The sequence below is a fragment of the Oncorhynchus masou genome, chromosome 24 (genome assembly GCF_036934945.1).
Source record: "Oncorhynchus masou masou isolate Uvic2021 chromosome 24, UVic_Omas_1.1, whole genome shotgun sequence".
NCBI lineage: Eukaryota > Metazoa > Chordata > Actinopteri > Salmoniformes > Salmonidae > Oncorhynchus > Oncorhynchus masou.
The window spans coordinates 25,832,182-25,854,142 of NC_088235.1; the positions used below are offsets into that span (position 1 = coordinate 25,832,182).

The window sequence follows — 21,961 nt, forward strand, 5'->3', positions numbered from 1 at the left end:
TTCACACAGGGTGCGGTGCCTTGGCTATGGTGCACCGGTCTGTGTAGACTCCAGTCCTGGAAAAGACAGACGTTTTTATTCAGTTTTATTTACTGGACTGTCTATTAATTGTCCAAACCAACTGCCACTTTCCCACTCTATATTGCTATAGAATTTTCACAAATGCCTTTGTATACATAATTTCCAAACATAACACTTAATGAAAACGTGAAAATGACCACTGGTCGCTTTGTCAGAATTATATACAGGGCCTTGCGAAAGTATTCGGCCCCCTTGAACTTTGCGACCTTTTGCCACATTTCAGGCTTCAAACATAAAGATAGAAAACTGAAGTGGAACGACATTTATTGGATATTTCAAACTTTTTTAAACAAATCAAAAACTGAAAAATTGGGCTTGCAAAATTATTCAGCCCCTTTACTTTCAGTGCAGCAAACTCTCCAGAAGTTCAGTGAGGATCTCTGAATGATCCAATATTGACCTAAATGACTAATGATGATGAATACAATCCACCTGTGTGTAATCAAGTCTCCGTATAAATGCACCTGCACTGTGATAGTCTCAGAGGTCCGTTAAAAGCGCAGAGAGCATCATGAAGAACAAGGAACACACCAGGCAGGTCCGAGATACTGTTGTGAAGAAGTTTAAAGCCGGATTTGGATACAAAAAGATTTCCCAAGCTTTAAACATCCCAAGGAGCACTGTGCAAGTGATAATATTGAAATGGAAGGAGTATCAGACCACTGCAAATCTACCAAGACCTGGCCATCCCTCTAAACTTTCAGCTCATACAAGGAGAAGACTGATCAGAGATGCAGCCAAGAGGCCCATGATCACTCTGGATGAACTGCAGAGATCTACAGCTGAGGTGGGAGACTCTGTCCATAGGACAACAATCAGTCGTATATTGCACAAATCTGGCCTTTATGGAAGAGTGGCAAGAAGAAAGACATTTCTTAAAGATATCCATAAAAAGTGTCATTTAAAGTTTGCCACAAGCCACCTGGGAGACACACCAAACATGTGGAAGAAGGTGTTCTGGTCAGATGAAACCAAAATTGAACTTTTTGGCAACAATGCAAAACGTTATGTTTGGCGTAAAAGCAACACAGCTCATCACCCTGAACACACCATACCCACTGTCAAACATGGTGGTGGCAGCATCATGGTTTGGGCCTGCTTTTCTTCAGCAGGGACAGGGAAGATGGTTAAAATTGATGGGAAGATGGATGGAGCCAAATACAGGACCATTCCGGAAGAAAACCTGATGGAGTCTGCAAAAGACCTGAGACTGGGACGGAGATTTGTCTTCCAACAAGACAATGATCCAAAACATAAAGCAAAATCTACAATGGAATGGTTCAAAAATAAACATATCCAGGTGTTAGAATGGCCAAGTCAAAGTCCAGACCTGAATCCAATCGAGAATCTGTGGAAATAACTGAAAACTGCTGTTCACAAATGCTCTCCATCCAACCTCACTGAGCTCGAGCTGTTTTGCAAGGAGGAATGGGAAAAATTTGAGTCTCTCGATGTGCAAAAGTGATAGAGACATACCCCAAGCGACTTACAGCTGTAATCGCAGCAAAAGGTGACGCTACAAAGTATTAACTTAAGGGGGCTGAATAATTTTGCACGCCCAATTTTTCAGTTTTTGATTTGTTAAAAAAGTTTGAAATATCCAATAAATGTCGTTCCACTTCATGATTGTGTCCCACTTGTTGTTGATTCTTCACACAAAAAATACAGTTTTATATATTTATGTTTGAAACCTGAAATGTGGCAAAAGGTCACAAAGTTCAAGGGGGCCGAATACTTTCGCAAGGCACTGTAACAAAACGACACTACATGTTATAGCTGGGACCCTTTGGATGACAAATCAGAGGAAGATTTTCAAAAAGTAAGTGAATATTTAATCACTATTTGTGAATTTATGAAACCTGTGCCGGTGGAAAAATATTTTGATGTGGGACGCCATCCTCAAAAAAATCACATGGCATGTTTTCGCTGTAATAGCTACTGTAAATCGGACAATGCAGTTAGATTAACAAGAATTTTATCTTTCAGCCGATATAAGACACTCATATGTACCTAAATGTTTAATATCCATAATCTGTATGATTATTTATTTGAATTGCGCGCCCTCCAGTGTCACCGGAAGTTGTCCCGCTAGCGGGACGCTTAGCACTAAGAACACCTGCTGCAGCCGCTGCAAACTAGCCGACAACAAAAGCTACCTAGCTAGCTAAACCATGGGAAATCTACTGCTTGCTATTGCGCAGTGACCTGTTGGCCTTCAAGGCAGAAGTTTCAATTCATTTTTTAACCCCTTCCTTTCGAACAAAAATTTAAGAGATTAAATCAGAACATTTTAAATAAAAAATTATAATCATTATTATAATCATAATTTTATGAATCCTTAGCCCTTCTCTGAAGGCGTAGAAGGCCCATTGTTCCGCACTGTTTAGGTTAGTAATCATTTGTAGAGGGGCTCTATTTTCCCTCAGCATGCATTTTTTCACTATTCTGATGTCGAAAGAATCCATATGTTGTTCTGAAATATGAACACAGAAATACTGGACATTTTGAATTCGTATTATGGTGGGGATTTAACAATATTACAATCATGGTCTTATTAAATTGGGCTCACATTTTTCTGGTCTCGGTCTTGATTCGGTCTCGTACCCCATATCCCCCTCTAGGTCTCGGTCCCCATATCCCCCTCTAGGTCTCGGTCTTGAACCCCATATCCCCCTCTAGGTCTCGGTCTTGATTCGGTCTCCGACCTCATATCCCCTCTAGGTCTTGGTCTTGACTCGGGCTCGGGCCCCATATCCCCCTCTAGGTCTTGGTCTTGGACCCCATATCTCCCTCTAGGTCTCAGTCTTGGACCCCATATCCCCTTCTAGGTCTCGGTCTTGGACCCCATATCCCCCTCTAGGTCTCGGTATTGGACCCCATATCCCCCACTAGGTCTCGGTCTTGGACCCCATATCCCCCTCTAGGTCTCGGTCTTGGACCCCATATCCCCCTCTAGGTCTCGGTCTTGGACCCCATATCCCCCTCTAGGTCTCGGTATTGGACCCCATATCCCCCTCTAGGTCTCGGACCCCATATCCCCCTCTAGGTCTCGGTCTTGGACCCCATATCCCCTCTAGGTCTCGGACCCCATATCCCCCTCTAGGTCTCGGTCTTGGACCCCATATCCCCCTCTAGGTCTCGGTCTTGGACCCCATATGCCCCTCTAGGTCTTGATTCGGTCTCGTACCCCATATCCCCCTCTAGGTCTCGGTCCCCATATCCCCCTCTAGGTCTCGGTCTTGAACCCCATATCCCCCTCTAGGTCTCGGTCTTGATTCGGTCTCCGACCTCATATCCCCTCTAGGTCTTGGTCTTGACTCGGGCTCGGGCCCCATATCCCCCTCTAGGTCTTGGTATTGGACCCCATATCTCCCTCTAGGTCTCGGTCTTGGACCCCATATCCCCTTCTAGGTCTCGGTCTTGGACCCCATATCCCCCTCTAGGTCTCGGTATTGGACCCCATATCCCCTCTAGGTCTCGGTCTTGGACCCCATATCCCCCTCTAGGTCTCGGTCTTGGACCCCATATCCCCCTCTAGGTCTCGGTCTTGGACCCCATATCCCCCTCTAGGTCTCGGTATTGGACCCCATATCCCCCTCTAGGTCTCGGACCCCATATCCCCCTCGAGGTCTTGGTCTTGGACCCCATATCCCCCTCTAGGTCTCGGTATTGGACCCCATATCCCCCTCTAGGTCTCGGTCTTGGACCCCATATGCCCCTCTAGGTCTTGACTCGGTCTCGACCCCCTCCGGTCTTGGTCTTGACTTGATTTTATGAATCCTTAGCCCTTCTCTGAAGGCGTAGAAGGCCCATTGTTCCGCACTGTTTAGGTTAGTAATCATTTGTAGAGGGGCTCTATTTTCCCTCAGCATGCATTTTTTCACTATTCTGATGTCGAAAGAATCCATATGTTGTTCTGAAATATGAACACAGAAATACTGGACATTTTGAATTCGTATTATGGTGGGGATTTAACAATATTACAATCATGGTCTTATTAAATTGGGCTCACATTTTTCTGGTCTCGGTCTTGATTCGGTCTCGTACCCCATATCCCCCTCTAGGTCTCGGTCCCCATATCCCCCTCTAGGTCTCGGTCTTGAACCCCATATCCCCCTCTAGGTCTCGGTCTTGATTCGGTCTCCGACCTCATATCCCCTCTAGGTCTTGGTCTTGACTCGGGCTCGGGCCCCATATCCCCCTCTAGGTCTTGGTCTTGGACCCCATATCTCCCTCTAGGTCTCAGTCTTGGACCCCATATCCCCTTCTAGGTCTCGGTCTTGGACCCCATATCCCCCTCTAGGTCTCGGTATTGGACCCCATATCCCCCTCTAGGTCTCGGTCTTGGACCCCATATCCCCCTCTAGGTCTCAATCTTGGACCCCATATCCCCCTCTAGGTCTCGGTCTTGGACCCCATATCCCCCTCTAGGTCTCGGTATTGGACCCCATATCCCCCTCTAGGTCTCGGGCCCCATATCCCCCTCTAGGTCTCGGTCTTGGACCCCATATCCCCCTCTAGGTCTCGAACCCCATATCCCCCTCTAGGTCTCGGTCTTGGACCCCATATCCCCCTCTAGGTCTCGGTCTTGATTCGGTCTCCGACCTCATATCCCCTCTAGGTCTTGGTCTTGACTCGGGCTCGGGCCCCATATCCCCCTCTAGGTCTCGGTCCCCATATGCCCCTCTAGGTCTTGATTCGGTCTCGTACCCCATATCCCCCTCTAGGTCTCGGTCCCCATATCCCCCTCTAGGTCTCGGTCTTGAACCCCATATCCCCCTCTAGGTCTCGGTCTTGATTCGGTCTCCGACCTCATATCCCCTCTAGGTCTTGGTCTTGACTCGGGCTCGGGCCCCATATCCCCCTCTAGGTCTTGGTATTGGACCCCATATCTCCCTCTAGGTCTCGGTCTTGGACCCCATATCCCCTTCTAGGTCTCGGTCTTGGACCCCATATCCCCCGCTAGGTCTCGGTATTGGACCCCATATCCCCCTCTAGGTCTCGGTCTTGGACCCCATATCCCCCTCTAGGTCTCGGTCTTGGACCCCATATCCCCCTCTAGGTCTCGGTCTTGGACCCCATATCCCCCTCTAGGTCTCGGTATTGGACCCCATATCCCCCTCTAGGTCTCAAACCCCATATCCCCCTCGAGGTCTTGGTCTTGGACCCCATATCCCCCTCTAGGTCTCGGTATTGGACCCCATATCCCCCTCTAGGTCTCGGTCTTGGACCCCATATGCCCCTCTAGGTCTTGACTCGGTCTCGACCCCCTCCGGTCTTGGTCTTGACTCAGATTTGATTTGCTCTGGTCTCGGTCTCGGCTTTAGGTAGTCTCAAACACAACATTGACTGTAGTGCAGCGGTGACCCCTGCACATACACTACAGTCTGAAAGTATGTGTACACCTGCCCGTTGAACATCTCATTCCAAAATCCTGGGCATTCATATAGAGAGAATGTGTTTCCACTGCTCCAGAGTCCAATGGCAGCTCTAGCAAGGCAGAAATGTGACAAACTGACTCGATAGAAAGGTGGCATCCTATGACGGTGCAACGTTGAAATTCAATGAGCTCTTCAGTAAGGCCATTCTATTGCCAATGTTTGTCTATGGAGATTGCATGACTGTATGCTTGATTTTAAACACCTGTCAGCAACGGGTCCAGCAACGAAATAGCCAAATCCACTAATTTGAAGGGGGTTTGAAGGGAATGTCCACATACTTTTGGCCATGTAGTGTATGTCAGTATAGCTGGCTCTCTGGGCCTCGTCCTCTCTCATCCTCTGAGTCACACGTCCTCTCTCAGTCACACTCATACAGACACAAGGAAGGAGAAAATAAAATATAAAGACAGAGGAGACTGCATACCTTTCATCTCTCCAGAGCAGCGATGTTCTCCTTCAGTCTTCCCTGAGCAGTCCTCTCGGCCTACAGGTGTCCTATCTTCTCCTTTAACGTCACTCTGACCTGGCAACCTTCTCCTGGTCCTTACCAGACCTGGCTAACCGCCGCAACCATCTCCTGGTCTTACCAGACAACTACTGGAGGTGGGAGAGGACAAATTCTCTATATTACACTAGAAAGCAAATATTACCATCCTAATAAACACACAACCACCACACAACATTGTCTCTGCACTTACTCACATGAACATCATTCAGTGCTGAAAATTCACCAACATGATTATGTCAATCAGTACAAATCAATGTAAGTTATTAGAATCATATTTCCCCAGACAAATGTGATTCGTATTAGACAACTACACTGTACTTGATCTAGGAGTTGTTTCAGTGTGTATAGTTGGTCATTGTGCCAGTGGTCTCTCTGACACATTTCCAATCGGACCTGCTGCATCTCCTCTATCCTGCGTTGTAGTCCGTCTGTCTCGATGCTCAGCTGTCTGCTGAGAGCCTGCAGCTCTGCTATGGTCTGTTTCTGCTGGGAGCAGTGGCTCTGGGACTCATCACGAGACTGACACAACTTCTCCTCTAACCAACTCACACTGCTGCTGCTCAGACAGAGGAGGGAAGGAAGGGAAGGGAGAGAGATAGGAAAGAGGTGATTAACCACATTGTTATAGCTTTTCCAATGCTCAAGCACATACAAAGCCAGACAGGCAGACAGACAGAGGGGTAGGCCGACAGACACACAGGTTTAACGAACCTCCTCCAGGTGAACCTGAGCCCGCACCTTTCCCAGTTCCTCCTCTGACTGGCTTCTCTCTGTAACCCAGACAGCCTTGGCCCTGCTCAACTCCTATAGAACAGAAACAGTTACCCAGACAGCCTTGGCCCTGCTCAACTCCTATAGAACAGAACAGTTACCCAGACTGCATTGGCCCTGCTCAACTCCTATAGAACAGAAACAGTTACCCAGACAGCCTTGGCCCTGCTCAACTCCTATAGAACAGAAACACAGTTACCCAGACTACCTTGGCCCTGCTCAACTCTTACATGACAGGGACACTCAGTTACACTTCATCTGGGAACACTTACAGTTGAGGGTTTCTAAACCATCCATTACAGCAAGAGGCTTTGGTATTCCTGGAGGTGATACATTCTTAAAACATCAAATATATAGTGCTCTGTACTGGGTCATATACTGTCTAGGAGCTGATTGGACTCCTATATAGCTCCTCTGTGGTTTGTTACCAGTATTCTCCTCCTACCTTTCAGTCCCTCTGCTCCTCTCCAGATGCTCTGTGCTTCTTCAATCCCTCCTCCACCCCCTCAGTCTATCTTTTGTTCCTCCCTGGACCCTCCTCTCCAACCCACACTGTGATGTTGCCCTGGCCTGATGGAGCTGTGGGGTGAAATGGGAGACAAGTGAGAACTGTAGGTTACGACCATAACCCCGGTTCTCTGATAGTATGAGTGAGGGATTTCACTTATGGGATACGTCCCCAGCGTATTCATCAGAGGCCTTCATTACACTACGCCAGCTATGATTGGTTGGATGTCGAGATGTGTGCATCAGGGAGTGGCGTCCCTCCTACTCTTTACATGTGCTCCCGAGTGGCGCAGCGGTCTAAGGCACCCATCTCAGTGCTAGAAGCATCACTACAGATTCCAGTCTGTATCACAACTGGCTGTGATTGGTAGTCCCATAGGGCGGCTCACAATTGGCCCAGCGTTGTCCGAGTTAGGGTTTGGCCGGGGGGTTTGCCTGGGGTAGGCCATCATTGTAAAGAAGAATTTGTTTTTTACTGACTTCCCTAGTTAAATAATATTTTAAAAATAATACATAACCCTATAAAAAAAGGCCAGATGCAGAGTCTCTGAATCATTCAAAATAAGCAACATCTCTTCCTCGCTCTTGCAAGGAGGGTGGTCTCGTGAAATACATCACTCATTCTATCAGAGAACGGGTTTTACGGTCGTAACCTTAAGTTCTCTTTCAAGTACAATATTTGTTTCTGTATTTCACTTATGGGATATACTGACTCCTGTACTGCCAGACAAGATCATCCTGACGACCGACTGCCCCGTGGCGCCGCTCATCCTGACGACCGACTGCCCCGTGGCGCCGCTCATCCTGACGACCGACTGCCCCGTGGCGCCGCTCATCCTGACGACCGACTGCCCCGTGGCGCCGCTCATCCTGACGACCGACTGCCCCGTGGCGCCGCTCATCCTGACGACCGACTGCCCCGTGGCGCTGCTCATCCTGACGACCGACTGCCCCGTGACGTCGCTCATCCTGACGACTGACTGCCCCGTGATGTCACTCATCCTGACGCTCATCCTGACTACCGACTGCCCCATGATGCCGCTCATCCTGACAACCGACTGCCCTGTGACGTCGTTTATCCTGACGCTCATCCTGACAACCAACTGCCCCGTGATGTTGCTTATCCTGATGACAGACTGCCCTGTGCGATATATAACACAAATGGGCCCCTCAGATGATCCTAAAGGTAAAACAGTATGTATGTACAATGGTCGGTGAAGAAACATGGAGCCCACAAAAATTCAAAAATTCAATGTATGAGGCGAAACTCCATCTCGCTGCTGTGCAGATATCTTGGATAGATATGCAATTAAATAAAGTCCAGGACGTCACCATTCCTCTAGTGGAATGAGCCCATAGGCCAGCAGGAGACTGAACACCCTTACTTGTGTAGGTCAAAGCAATAGTCCCCACTATTAAGTGGGAGAAGTGCTGTTTAGTGAGCGTTTTATGTGTGTAATGTGTCACACATGAAACGAACAACTGATTACATTTTCTAAACCCCTTAGTCCTGTCGATGTAAAAGCACAGAGCTTGTACTGGGCACAGTATATGTAACTGTTGATGTTCCGGAGAGGAAAACGGTGGGGGATAAAAAGCTACCAGTTCAAGGGGAAAACACATCAAATATGGGTTAACAACCTTAGGGATAAAGACGTGGTTAGTCCGCAATGATACCCTATCGTTAGTGTGTGAAAACTGTGCACAGGACGAGTGCACTGAGGGTGTGTGAATGTCATTTACACGCTGGGCGGAGGCCATTGCTAGTAATAGCGCTGTCTTAAATTAAAGCATCTTAGGATCCACCTGATCCAAGGGCTCAAAATGCTGTTGGCATAGAGAATCCAAAACAACTGAGAAGTCCCATGACAGGTCAAGCTGTTTGGCCACCGGACACAACCCACATGCACACTTCATAAAATGAGTGACAAGGAGGGGTTGCCCCACGGTCATGCTCTCAAAAGCCACATTACAAGCCATTCTGAAAGAATGGTGCCGAAGGAGATGGCTGCCGTTTTACGATCCCGTAACCAATTGTAATATTGTGTATGTTTTTATGTGTTATTTGTAAGTTATTTTGTATATAATGTTCCTGACACCATGTCTTATGACTGAAAAGAGCTTTTAGATATCAGGACAGCGATTACTCACCCCATACTGGAGGAATACTTTTTCTTCAATGAGTCGGACGGAAGGGATTTCTTTCAGACGCCCGACAGGGCCCTCATCCCCCGTAATTCGCAGGAGAAAGAGAGAGGTGTAACGAGTGCGCTGAGGATTGGGAAGCAAGTTCAGTGAGTGTTTTAATAAATAAAAGAAACAATGAACACGAAAGACAAACAACTCCCGACAGAGTCAATAACACCTGAGGAAAGAACCAAGGGGAGTGACAGATATAGGGAAGATAATCAAGGAGGTAATGGAGTCTAGGTGGGTGTTATTAGGAGCAGGTGCGTGAGACGATGGTAACAGGTGTGCAGGATAATCATCAGCCTGATGACCTAGAGGCCAGAGAGGGAGTATACGTGACAGTACCCCCTCCCCGACGCGTGGCTCCACCTGCAGGATGCTGTCAAAGGGGATGAACCCGGGGATCAGGAGCGGACCGGTCACCCCTGCTGATGTGCGAGAACCTGTCACGCCAGCTGAGGCACGGGAAACTGTTGAGTCAGCTGGGGCACGAGAACCTGACAGATTGGTTGAGGCAGGGAAGCCTGGTGATCAAGCTGAGGCATGAGAACCTGACGAGCTGGTGGAAGCATAGAGCCTGTAGCAGTTTCCGGACCCAACGTCATTACTCTGACACCAAAAAAATAATAAAAAATGATTCCCTTAGTTGAGGTGTTATTCTGTAATGAATGTGATGAGTGTTGGGAAGCAAGTTCAGGGAGTGTTTTAATCAATTAAAGAGACAACGAACACAAACAACGCACCGACATGAAAACAGAGTCAATAACAATTGAGGAAAGAACCAAGGGGAGTGACAGATATAGGGGAGATAAGCAAGGAGGTGATGGAGTCCAGGTGAGTGTCATGGTGTCATGAGATGCAGATGCGAGAGACGATGGTGACAGGTATCAGCAGCCTGATGACCTAGAGGCCGGAGAGGGAGTATACATGACAAGAGGTACCGTGGACGAAGATCTATGTGCCTTGTTAGGATTCGTTGCTGAGAGGGTAATCAACCTTTACCATCAGTCCTATTAGCCAACATACAATCAATTGATAATAGATGATCACGTATATTCTACCAACGGGAAATTAAAACTGTAATATCTTATGTTTCATCAAGTCGTGGCTGAATGACAACATGAATAACATAAGCTTTTTAGGCAGGATAGAACAGCGGCCTCTGGTAAGACAAGGGGTGGCGGTCTATGTATAGCTGGTGCACGAAATCTAAGGAAGTCTTGCGGTTTTGCTCACCTGAGGTAGACTATCTCATTATAAGCTGTAGACCACACAATGTACCTAAAGTTTTCATTTGTATTTTTCGTAGCTGTCTACTTACCACCACAAACCGATGCTGGCACTAAGACCGCACTGTATACGGCCATAAGTAAACAGGAAAGCACTCATCCAGAGGAAAAACTCAAATCTGTTTTGCCTCATTTCTACCAGTATGTTAAATGTGCAAACAGAGGGGGGAAACTCTAGACCACCTTTACTCTACACACAGAGACGCGTACAAAGCTCTCGCTCGCCCTCCATTTGGCAAATCTGACCATAATTCTATCCTCCTGATTCTTGCTTACAAACAAAAACTAATACAGTTGAAAGATGGCGCCAAAGAACATGGCTGCCGTTTTACATTCTCCCAACCAATTGTGAAATTTTGTTATTTTTTTGCGTTTTGTGTAACTTATTTTTTTACTTATTGTGTACATAATGTTGCTGCTACCGTCTCTTATGACCAACAATAACTTCTGGACATCAGAAAAGCGATTACTGAGCACTGACTATAATTTTTTTTTCCTTTAACAAGTCTGACGAGAAGGATATCCTGCTTTCACTGGAACAGGCCCAGATCTACGTCTTTTGCGGGAAGAAAAGATGCAGGAAAAGGGGATGCAGATCGGGGATCCTTCCGAGAATCCCATGACCGAGCAAACTCCCAATGCCTTCCATTCTCCTTGCTAACGTGCAATCGTTGGAAAATAAAAATGATGACCTACTATTAAGATTATCATACCAACGGGACATTAAAAACTGTAACATCCTAGGTTTCACTGAGATGTGACTGAAAGAAGAAACTGACAATTTGGAGATGGCGGGATTTTCCATGCACCGGCAGAACAGAGACGCTACCTCTGGTAAGACAAGGGGTGGGAGTGTGTGCATTTTTGTCAATAACAGCTGGTGCACGATTTCTAATGTTAAAGAAGTCTCAAGGTATTGCTCGACTGAGGTAGAGTACCTTATGATAAGCTGTCGACCACACTATCTACCAAGAGCGTTCTGATCTGTATTATTCAGATGAGGTAGGTACTGTAGATTGGGTGGGCTATTTACAGATGAACTATGTACAGCTGCAGCGATTGGTTGCAATTTGCAGCGATTTTTGCAATTTGTTCCAGTCACTGGCAACAGAGAACGGGAAGGAAAGGCGACCAAAGAAGGTGTTGGCTTTGGGGATGACCAGTGAGATATATCTGCCGGATCGCATGCTACGGGTGGGAGTTGTTATCGTGACCAGTGAGCTGAGATAAGGCGGAGCTTTACCTAGCATAGACTTATAGATGACCTGGAGCCAGTGGGTCTGGCGACGAATATGTAGCGAGGGCCAGCCAACTAGAGCATACAGGTCACAGTGGTGGGTGGTATATGGGGTTTTGGTAACAAAACGGATTGCACTGTGATAGACTGCATCCAATTTGCTGAGTAGAGTATTGGAAGCTATTTTGGTAGATGACATTGCGGAGTCGAGGATTGGTAGGATAGTCAGTTTTACTAGGGAAAGTTTGGCGGCGTGAGTGAAGGAGGCTTTGTTGCGAAATAGAAAGCCTATTCTAGATTTGATTTTGGATTGGAGATGTTTGATATGAGTCTGGAAGGAGAGTTTAGAGTCTAACCAGACACCTAGGTATTTGTAGTTGTCAACGTATTCTATATCAGAACCGTCTAGAGTAGTGATGCAAGTCGGGTGGGCGGGTGCTGGCAGCGATCGGTTGAAAAGCATGCATTTGGTTTTACTAGTGTTTAAGAGCCGTTGGAGGCCACGGAAAGAGTGTTGTATGGCATTGAAGCTCGTTTGTAGGTTAGTTAGCACCGTGTCCAAAAAAGTGCCAGATGTATACAGAATGGGGTCATCTGCGTAGAGGTGGATCAGGGAATCACCCACAGCAAGAGCGACATCGTTGATATATACAGAGAAATGAGTCGGCCCGAGAACTGAACCCTGTGGTACCCCCATAGAGACTGCCAGAGGTCTGGACAACAGGCCCTCCGATTTGACACACTGAACTCTGTCTGCAAAGTAGTTGGTGAACCAGGCGAGGCAGTCATTTGAGAAACCAAGGCTATTGAGTCTGCTGTTAAGAATACGCTGATTGACAGAGTGGGAAGCCTTGGCCAGGTCGATGAAGACAGTTGCACTGTACTGTCTTTTATCGATGGTGGTTATGATATCATTTAGTACCTTGAGCGTGGCTGAGGTGCACCCATGACTAGAGTGTCACCCCCTTTGAAGAGGGGGATGACCGCGGCAGCTTTCCAATCTTTAGGGATCTCGGACAATACGAAAGAGAGGTTGAACAGACTGGTAATAGGGGTTGCAACAATTTCGGCGGATCATTTTAGAAAGAGAGGGTCCAGATTGTCTAGCCCAACTGATTTGTATGGAAAGTAACCTATCACTATCTATCACATCTATCACTCCAGTATTTAATTGCTATATTGTAATTATTTCGACACTACGGCCTATTTATTGTCTTACCTCCCTTATCCTACCTCATTTGCACACACTGTATATATACTTTTTCTATGTTATTATTGACTGTATGTTTGTTTATTCCATATGTAACTCTGTGTTGTTGTTTGTGTTGCACTGCTTTGCTTTATCTTGGCCAGGTCGCAGTTGTAAATGAGAACTTGTACTCAACAGCCTACCTGGTTAAATAAAGGTGAAATAAAAAAAATATTCATCAATAAGTGTATCGATGACGTCGTCCCCATAGTGACCATATGTACATACCCCAAACAGAAGCCATGGATTACAGGCAACATCTGCACTGAGCTAAAGGGTATAGCTTGCCTCTTTCAAGGAGCGGGACTCTAACCTAGAAAATAATAAAAAATCCCGCTATGCCCTCCGACAAACCATGAAACAAGTAATACTGTCATGCCCTGACCTTGTTTTTCTATATATTTTGGTTAGGTCAGGGTGTGACTTGGGTGGGTACTCTAGTTTTTGTATGTCTAAGGTTTTGTATGTCTAGGGGTTTTTGTATGTCTATGTTGGCCTGATATGGTTCCCAATCAGAGACAGCTGTTTATCGTTGTCTCTGAATGGGGATCATATTTAGGTAGCCATTTTCCTCATTTGTGTTGTGGGATCTTGACTATGTTTAGTTGCCTGTCTGCACTATTTTGTATAACTTCTCGGTTAGTTTGTGCTTTATTGTTTTGTTTTTTTTACTCACGCTGCGCCTTGGTCTCACTCATACAACGGAAGTAACAAATACAGGACGTGTCAATACAGTACTAAGATTAAATCGTACTACACCGGCTCCGATGCTCTTCGGATGTGGCAGGGCTTGCAAACTATTACAGACGCAAGCTGCCCATTGACACGAGCCTACCAGACAAGCAAAATTGCTTCTATGCTCGCTTTGAGTAAACACTGAAGCATGCATGAGAGTATCAGCTGTTCCGGACGACTGAGCCTTTCAGTCTTTCAAAAGCACTTCATGGCTACAGACGTGAGTGCCACGGGCGGTAATCATTTATTCAGATTACCTTCGCTTCCTTGGGCAAAGGGACTATAGTGGTCTGCTTGAAACATGTAGGTATTACTGACTTGGACAGGGAGAATTTGTCTGGCCCAGCGGCTGTGGGGATGACGTCGTCAATGCACTTATTGTTGATGCCGATGACTGAGGTGGTGTACTCCTCAAGGCCATTGGATGAATCCCGTAACATATTCCAGTCTGTGCTAGCAAAACTGTCCTGTAGTGTAGCATCTGCGTCATCTGTCCACTTCAGTGTTGAGGGAGTCACTGGTTCTTCCTGCTTTAATTTTTGCTCATAAACAGGAATCAAGACGATATAATTCTGGTCAGATTTGCCAAATGGAGGACGGTGGAGAGCTTAGAATGCATCTCTGTGTTTGGAGTAAAGGTGGTTTAGGATTTTTTTTTCTGGTTGCACGTGACATGCTGGTAAAACTGCATGGCCACTCATGCATGGCCACTCACACGCCAACACATCCACGCACATCCATGCATCCCGATCCCTCAGGGAAAAGAACATTGTCTGTTCTGAATAGAACATGTCAAACCTCCAGAAATGGGAGAAATTACTTTAATGTAGGGACACTGCAAGGATTTCCAGGCAGTTTATTGGCCCGACCAACCAGTGCTCCTGCACATTGGCTAACCGGGCTATCTGCATTGTGTCCCACCACCCCCAACCCCTCTTTTTACACTTCTGCTACTCTCTGTTCATCATATATGCATAGTCACTTTAACGATACCTACATGTACATACTACCTCAATAAGCCTGACTAACAGCTGTCTGTATATGGCCTTGCTACTCTTTTTTCAAATGTCTTTTTACTGTTGTTTTATTTCTTTACTTACCTACACACACACACACACACACACATCTTTTTTTCTTCTTTTTTTCCCGCACCATTGGTTAGAGCCTGTAAGTAAACATTTCACTGTAAGTTCTACACCTGTTGTATTCGGCGCACGGACAAATACATTTTGATTTGATTTGAATCGAATGCCCCTCTCTCTGAGTGAGGCTATGCTATCGGTACACTAAAAATCTGAGATGATAGTGAGATGCTGGTAGGACCAGAAATTCATAGATTACACCTTGAAAAGCGAATCTGAGAAATTTCCTGTGAGGAGGGTATATTGAGATGTGAAAGTAAGTGTCCGACAGGTCAACAGATACGAACCAATCACCTGGGTGCCCAGAATGTAGCAGATCAGTGTGTCAACATTCTGAACATGTACTTTCTCATGTGCCTGTTCAGAGCACGTAGATCTAGGATCAGGCGTATGCCGCCCCCATTTGAACAAGTCCTGAGAATCAGATTTATTGAATTCTCCATTTGGTCTATATTAAAGGGCACTTCATTTCATATAAGAGGCTTTTAAAATGCCGTATTTATGCATCATTTCTACTATATCAAAGGAATGCAAAAGGCACTCATTTCATGGAATGACCCAGTAAACGTTAAGTTCTGCCCATTGGACTTTGGTTGCAATGCTCTCATCAAGTTTGTTTGTTTATTTGTCATATGTCCATGAAAGACATAGAGTCACTACATGACAGATAATGTACAATGTGTGTAGTCATTTTTGTAGTAATTTAAAAGCATGTTAGTGCTTTTGGTGTGTCAAATACAATATGATTAAAAGCTTTGCTTGTACACTGCCAGTTCTGCAGTTTTAATGAGACTGTCACGCCTGCTCCCGTTCTTCCCCCCTGGCGCTCGAGGGCGCCAGGCTACCCTGCATTACGCACTCCTGCCACCATCATTACGCACACCTACCACCATCATTACGCACACCTGCCTTCCCTCGTCACGCGCTTCAGCAATATTGGACTCACCTGGACTCACTCATCACCTGTTTATTACCTCCGCTATATGTGTCAGTCCCCCAGCTCTGTTCCCCACTGCTGCATTGACTGTCATATGCCTGTGTTACCAGTGTGCTGACACTGTTCCTGTCTTGTTCTATGTCTGTTCCCGAATAAATGTCTGACTCCCCGTACTTGCTTCTCCTGTCCGGCGTTGGTCCTTACAGAGACTGATGTGATACTGAAGAGCCTGTTAAAGTTAAATTGTTAAGTCAACATTTTGTTACAATATGATATGGCCAGATCTTTATACCTGCTATACATTTTTATGAAATAATATATATTATTACAACATACACGTCAGAATGCATTTCGGAATATATTTTATATAACATTTCCAAATACTTTAAAACATTTTTTTATATATATCGATAAATACATGTGAAAATATATTCTAAAATACATTCTTTATTGTATTTCTGAATGTATTTTGAAATACACTAAAAACATTTTACGATGCGTTTAATATATTGTAATGTGCATTTTATACACATTTATATACACATTTTAAATACATTCCGTGATATATGTTGGAAAGTATTTTAAATGTATACAAAAAATGTTTTAAATACATTATATGGGCCAAATTTAAAATACATGTATAAAAAATATATATATAAAAAAAACATTTTTTTAAATATATATTTTTTCTTGTATGGGCCCTCTCCTAAAAAGGCCTACCAGTAGTATGGGCTCCAGCGTTCAAACATCAAGCTTTGAACGAGATACAGAGAACACAAGATATAATGTACAATCGACACACACATACTGTACATACCACCCCACACACCAAAACATGTTGCACGGTCTCAGTGGGGTAGTTAATGGTAAAGTGACCTGGGACCTGGGTTCTCTGCCATGACTAGCTTAATGGCTCAGTAATCTGTTACTGAGACATTAGTGGTTTATCATTAGCCAGAGCCTGTCCCTTTGTTTGACTTACACTCTCAGACAGAAACCTGTACACACCTCCACTCTTTTAGTAACATTTAGGATCTTATGCACCTCCTGATCTTGAATCTCTTTAGCCTGGTTGAGATTTCTAAGACTTCCACATGGAAAGCTCTATGGATCGGTAGGCTACAGACTGAGAGGCTTCTTTCCCTCTTCCTTCTAATTATTAACTTCTGGAGGATTACTTGTCTTGACACCCTGGTGTCCATGCAGATTGTGGATAGTCTCGTCTCCTTGGTCCTCCGCTGAGGATGTGTTGACTTTCTCTCCCTGTGGTCGAACTCCTGTGATGGATGATGTATTGATCTGTGGAGCATTCCACCCTGTCTGAAAAGAAGCAGCTTTGTTTGACCTGAAATTGGATTTGTCCCGAAAGACAAAGGGGGAGAGAGAGACAAAGACTCTTATTTAAACCTAGAGGAGGGGAGAGAGGTATCAGATTGGGCTTAGGCTGTTGTGAGGTCAGTTTGTGTTTCAGCATCCTTCACTCTCTGACACATAAACAGAGGAACTTGGGCCCGAAGGTTTTGAGAGGCCCATCTGAGGCAAAGTCCAGAGGGAAGATCTAAAGCGATGAGTGAGGTTGTTTGTAAAGCTTGGTCCAGAGTGAAAATTCCCTCTGTTTAGCAACACACAATGGACTTAGCGCTAGACTAGTTTGATAGACAGACGGGAAGGTCAGGTGTGTAGGAATGGGTACCCTAAGAGGTATCAGTGATGCATGGGAGGTCTACGAAAGGGAAACCTCCAGCAGCAGCACTTGGTGAGTTTTGTATTTTAAGAACAATATATAAGATATAACTCAAGATTTTACATAAAGTCTATTTTCATATTTTATTTTTAGCATAAGTAGAAGTTGACACGTCAGCTTTTGTATTCCGGCTTAAATTTGGCCGAATCCTGTTATTTCAATTCCACAGATGTTATCAAAATATCATTATCATCAACAGAACCATTTTTTAGCATTTCTATATGAACATTTCTCTCTGAGTAGAGCTAATTAAAGTCTTATTAACAAACCCTTTTGGAGTAAACAATGTGTCATTGACTGCATATCAATGATTACCTGGCTGTGCGGTGAGTTGATCGTGAGAACTACCCTTATCTAAAAGGAGCACTCATGCATGCCTTGATGAACCAGGAAAGAGAGGAGAATGTGGAGACATGACCGATTGTCCTGTGGTTTCTCCTGGCAACAGGGCCACACAAGGCTTGTCCTCATGAAGGTTGGCGACATACGATATGGGGGTTTTGGTCCTAGCAATCTCCCTCACCCCCTCAAATCTCTTTTCAAGAACCTCTTAAATCCATACAATACAAAGAAAGCAAGCCTACCATAGCAAATCAAGCGCTTGGTTAGTTCACTATAAAACCCAAGGCATTTTTAAATCAAATACTTTTAGTAAGTTGAACTCAGTATCAATGAAAAGTCACTATTACTTCATGTTTATGTGGTAATGACTCAAATCTAAATGAGAAGTCGCATCAACTCTATTATTTTAAGTTATAATAACAAATTGATAACATCAAAATGTTGTCTGGCTAAATTCCCAAGCTGTCCCCAATACCATCATGGTCACCTAATCATCCCCAGCTTACAATTGGCTCATTCATCCCCCTCCTCTCCCCTGTAACTATTCCTTAGGTCATTGCTGTATATGAGAAAGTGTTCTCAGTCAACTTACCTGGTAAAATAACGGTAAAATAAATAAATGAAAAGTATTTTTGTCTGAAATTGGTCACAAAGTGTGCAGTCTCACTGCTGCCACAGGGGTGTGCTGTATGTTCATCTTCTGTAAGACTTTCATATTATGCAGTAGTACTCTCAATAATGACCAGTATATGAATCTACACCACCGTTCAAAAGTTTAGGGTCACTTGGAAATGTCCTTGTTTTTTTTGTCCATTAAAATAACATCAAATTGATCAGAAATACAGAATAGACCTTGTTAATGTTGTAAATGACCATTGTAGCTGGAAACGGCTGATTTTCTTATGGAATATCTGCATACTACTCCACTCCACAGTGATGCAGGCCAGAATGCCTGTACTCAGGAGGAACTCGGACTTAAACACCTGCTGTTACTGAGGGATGCGTTTACCCGTCACACAACCTCAGACAGGGGGTCCCGGCGGAGTTGTAGAGGTGCACAGAAAAAGGGAGGAGGAGAAAGAGGGATGAGTCTGGAGGAGTTCCAGAATGCTCTGAGTGCTGTGATTGGTCCAGACAGCCAGAGCGGGTGGCTGGAGAGGGTCTTCAATGAGGTGACTATGGCCCTTTGTTACATACGGTTGAACGTTTTTTTGTTAGTTTACCCTTAGGAAATAAGAACATGTTCTCATTTCCAATAGATTGACGTGTCATGTGATGGCTATGTGGAGTGGGAGGACCTGTGTAGCTACCTGCTGCAGCAGTGCAGAGAGAGAGACCACACCTCAAGGCCAAGAGGCGCTCTACTAGACACTGAACCACTCATCAAACACTGCTCACACAACAAGGTGAGGGACGCCTGTCTAGTCATTGCTTATAGAGTGTGTTAATAACCATGTAATGACTAAGTAATAACTATGTAATGACTATGTAATAACTATGTAATAACTATGTAATGACTATGTAATAACTATGTAATAACTATGTAATGACTATTTAATGACTATGTAATAACTATGTAATGACTATTTAATGACTATGTAATGACTATGTAATAACTATGTAATGACTATTTAATGACTATGTAATAACTATGTAATGACTATTTAATGACTATGTAATGACTATGTAATAACTATTTAATGACTATGTAATAACTATGTAATAACTATGTAATGACTATTTAATGACTATGTAATGACTATGTAATAACTATTTAATGACTATGTAATGACTATGTAATGACTATTTAATGACTATGTAATAACTATGTAATGACTATGTAATAAGTAGTTAATTGCTCATACTGTATGTTAATTCATAAGTATGCAGCGGTCTCCATTGACCTCTGTCTCTCTTTCTCTCATCAACCACTCTCTCACTACGCCTGTAAACTTTTCTCTTCTCCCCCTTACAGCAGGAGCCCACTATCTGTGTAGTGGCTGTTCCCCATCCTCCCCCCCTCCGCTACATCAGTGTCAGTAAGAGGGGGCTGCTCACTGTGTGGAACAACCGACTACAAGTCCTCAAGACTCTGGAGGTGTGTGAGCTGATAAGCCACACACACACACACACACACACACACTCACTCACTCACTCACTCACTCACTCACTCACTCACTCACTCACTCACTCACTCACTCACATAGACAGACACACACACACTTTCTCTCTCTCTTTCTTTGATGTATCTCCTCAGCTGGCTGGAGACCCTGCAGAGCAAGGGGTTAACAGAAGGATGTTCAGGGGCTGGACCACTGATGCTGTCTACCTGCCCAAAGTCCACAAGGTTGCCATAGCAACCAGCAGCAGGGACCTCCACTTTGTTGACGTGTCCACGGCCAGCTGCTTTGAGGACATCCACTTGTTTGGTATCTAACCAACTGTTAGAAAGACTCAAAGTAGAACTTTTGCTTTTGATTTGATCAATCAGTTCAACTTCTGACTTTATGTCCCTGTAGTTCTCTCATCTCTAAACAGGGTTCTGATTTTATGTCCCTGTTGTTCTCTCATCTCTGAACAGGGTTCTGACTTTATGTCCCTGTTGTTCTCTCATCTCTAAACAGGGTTCTGACTTTATGTCCCTGTTGTTCTCTCATCTCTGAACAGGGTTCTGACTTTATGTCCCTGTTGTTCTCTCATCTCTAAACAGGGTTCTGACTTTATGTCCCTGTTGTTCTCTCATCTCTGAACAGGGTTCTGACTTTATGTCCCTGTTGTTCTCTCATCTCTGAACAGGGTTCTGACTTTATGTCCCTGTTGTTCCCTCATCTCTGAACAGGGTTCTGACTTTATGTCCCTGTTGTTCTCTCATCTCTGAACAGGGTTCTGACTTTATCTCCCTGTTGTTCTCTCATCTCTAAACAGGGTTCTGACTTTATGACCCTGTTGTTCTCTCATCTCTAAACAGGGTTCTGACTTTATGTCCCTGTTGTTTTCTCTTCTCTGAACAGGGTTCTGACTTTATGTCCCTGTTGTTCTCTCATCTCTGAACAGGGTTCTGACTTTATGTCCCTGTTGTTCCCTCATCTCTGAACAGGGTTCTGACTTTATGTCCCTGTTGTTCTTTCATCTCTAAACAGGGTTCTGACTTTATGTCCCTGTTGTTCTCTTATCTCTGAACAGGGTTCTGACTTTATGTCCCTGTTGTTCTCTCATCTCTAAACAGGGTTCTGACTTTATGTCCCTGTTGTTCTTTCATCTCTAAACAGGGTTCCCCAATGTTCCAACCTCTCTCTGCTACTGGCATGACATAAAGGTACGGCTTCAGTACTCTGTCATAAACTAACGTACATTTGACCCATTCTAAACATTCAATTACTTGTCTTTTCATGAACCATGATAGATGTTTTTATAGTTCTGGTAGTTATATTCACATTGTCTTCCCCTGAGATCTGTTGTAATCCCTCCCAGTCTCCAGGGGGGCGCTCTTTGCTGCTGTGGGGAGATGAAAAGGGAGGGATCCATCTGTTGTGGTTCCTCCAACTCCAAAATGGACTGTTTGAGAGCCCCTTCACTGAGGACAATGTCCCTCAGAGGATTTACATGCAGGTAGGCCTCATTCACTCTTCATTCACTCTGTGCTGGACTGAAACAAAAAACTGCCACACAGTTATAATGCCAATAGCCTAGAGGTTAGAGAGACAGACCAGCAGCCTGAAGTTTAGGTGTTCAAGCCCCAGGCTGGGTGGCTGAACTGGCAACCTGCGTTCCATGTCCTGCCGTTGTTG

General features: G+C 44.8%; 1 protein-coding gene across 1 annotated transcript in view; it reads left to right on the top strand.

Moving 5' to 3' along the window:
* Positions 1-17,772: 17,772 nt before the first annotated feature.
* LOC135511357 (WD repeat-containing protein on Y chromosome-like) overlaps positions 17,773-21,961 on the top strand; it is a 30,571-nt gene continuing 26,382 nt past the window's right edge. The window contains exons 1-7 of the mRNA XM_064932899.1: positions 17,773-17,843; positions 19,108-19,345; positions 19,433-19,579; positions 20,149-20,271; positions 20,431-20,602; positions 21,443-21,489; positions 21,645-21,782. Of these exons, the coding sequence (XP_064788971.1) occupies positions 17,773-17,843; positions 19,108-19,345; positions 19,433-19,579; positions 20,149-20,271; positions 20,431-20,602; positions 21,443-21,489; positions 21,645-21,782 (936 nt within the window). The remainder of the gene's footprint in view (positions 17,844-19,107; positions 19,346-19,432; positions 19,580-20,148; positions 20,272-20,430; positions 20,603-21,442; positions 21,490-21,644; positions 21,783-21,961) is intronic.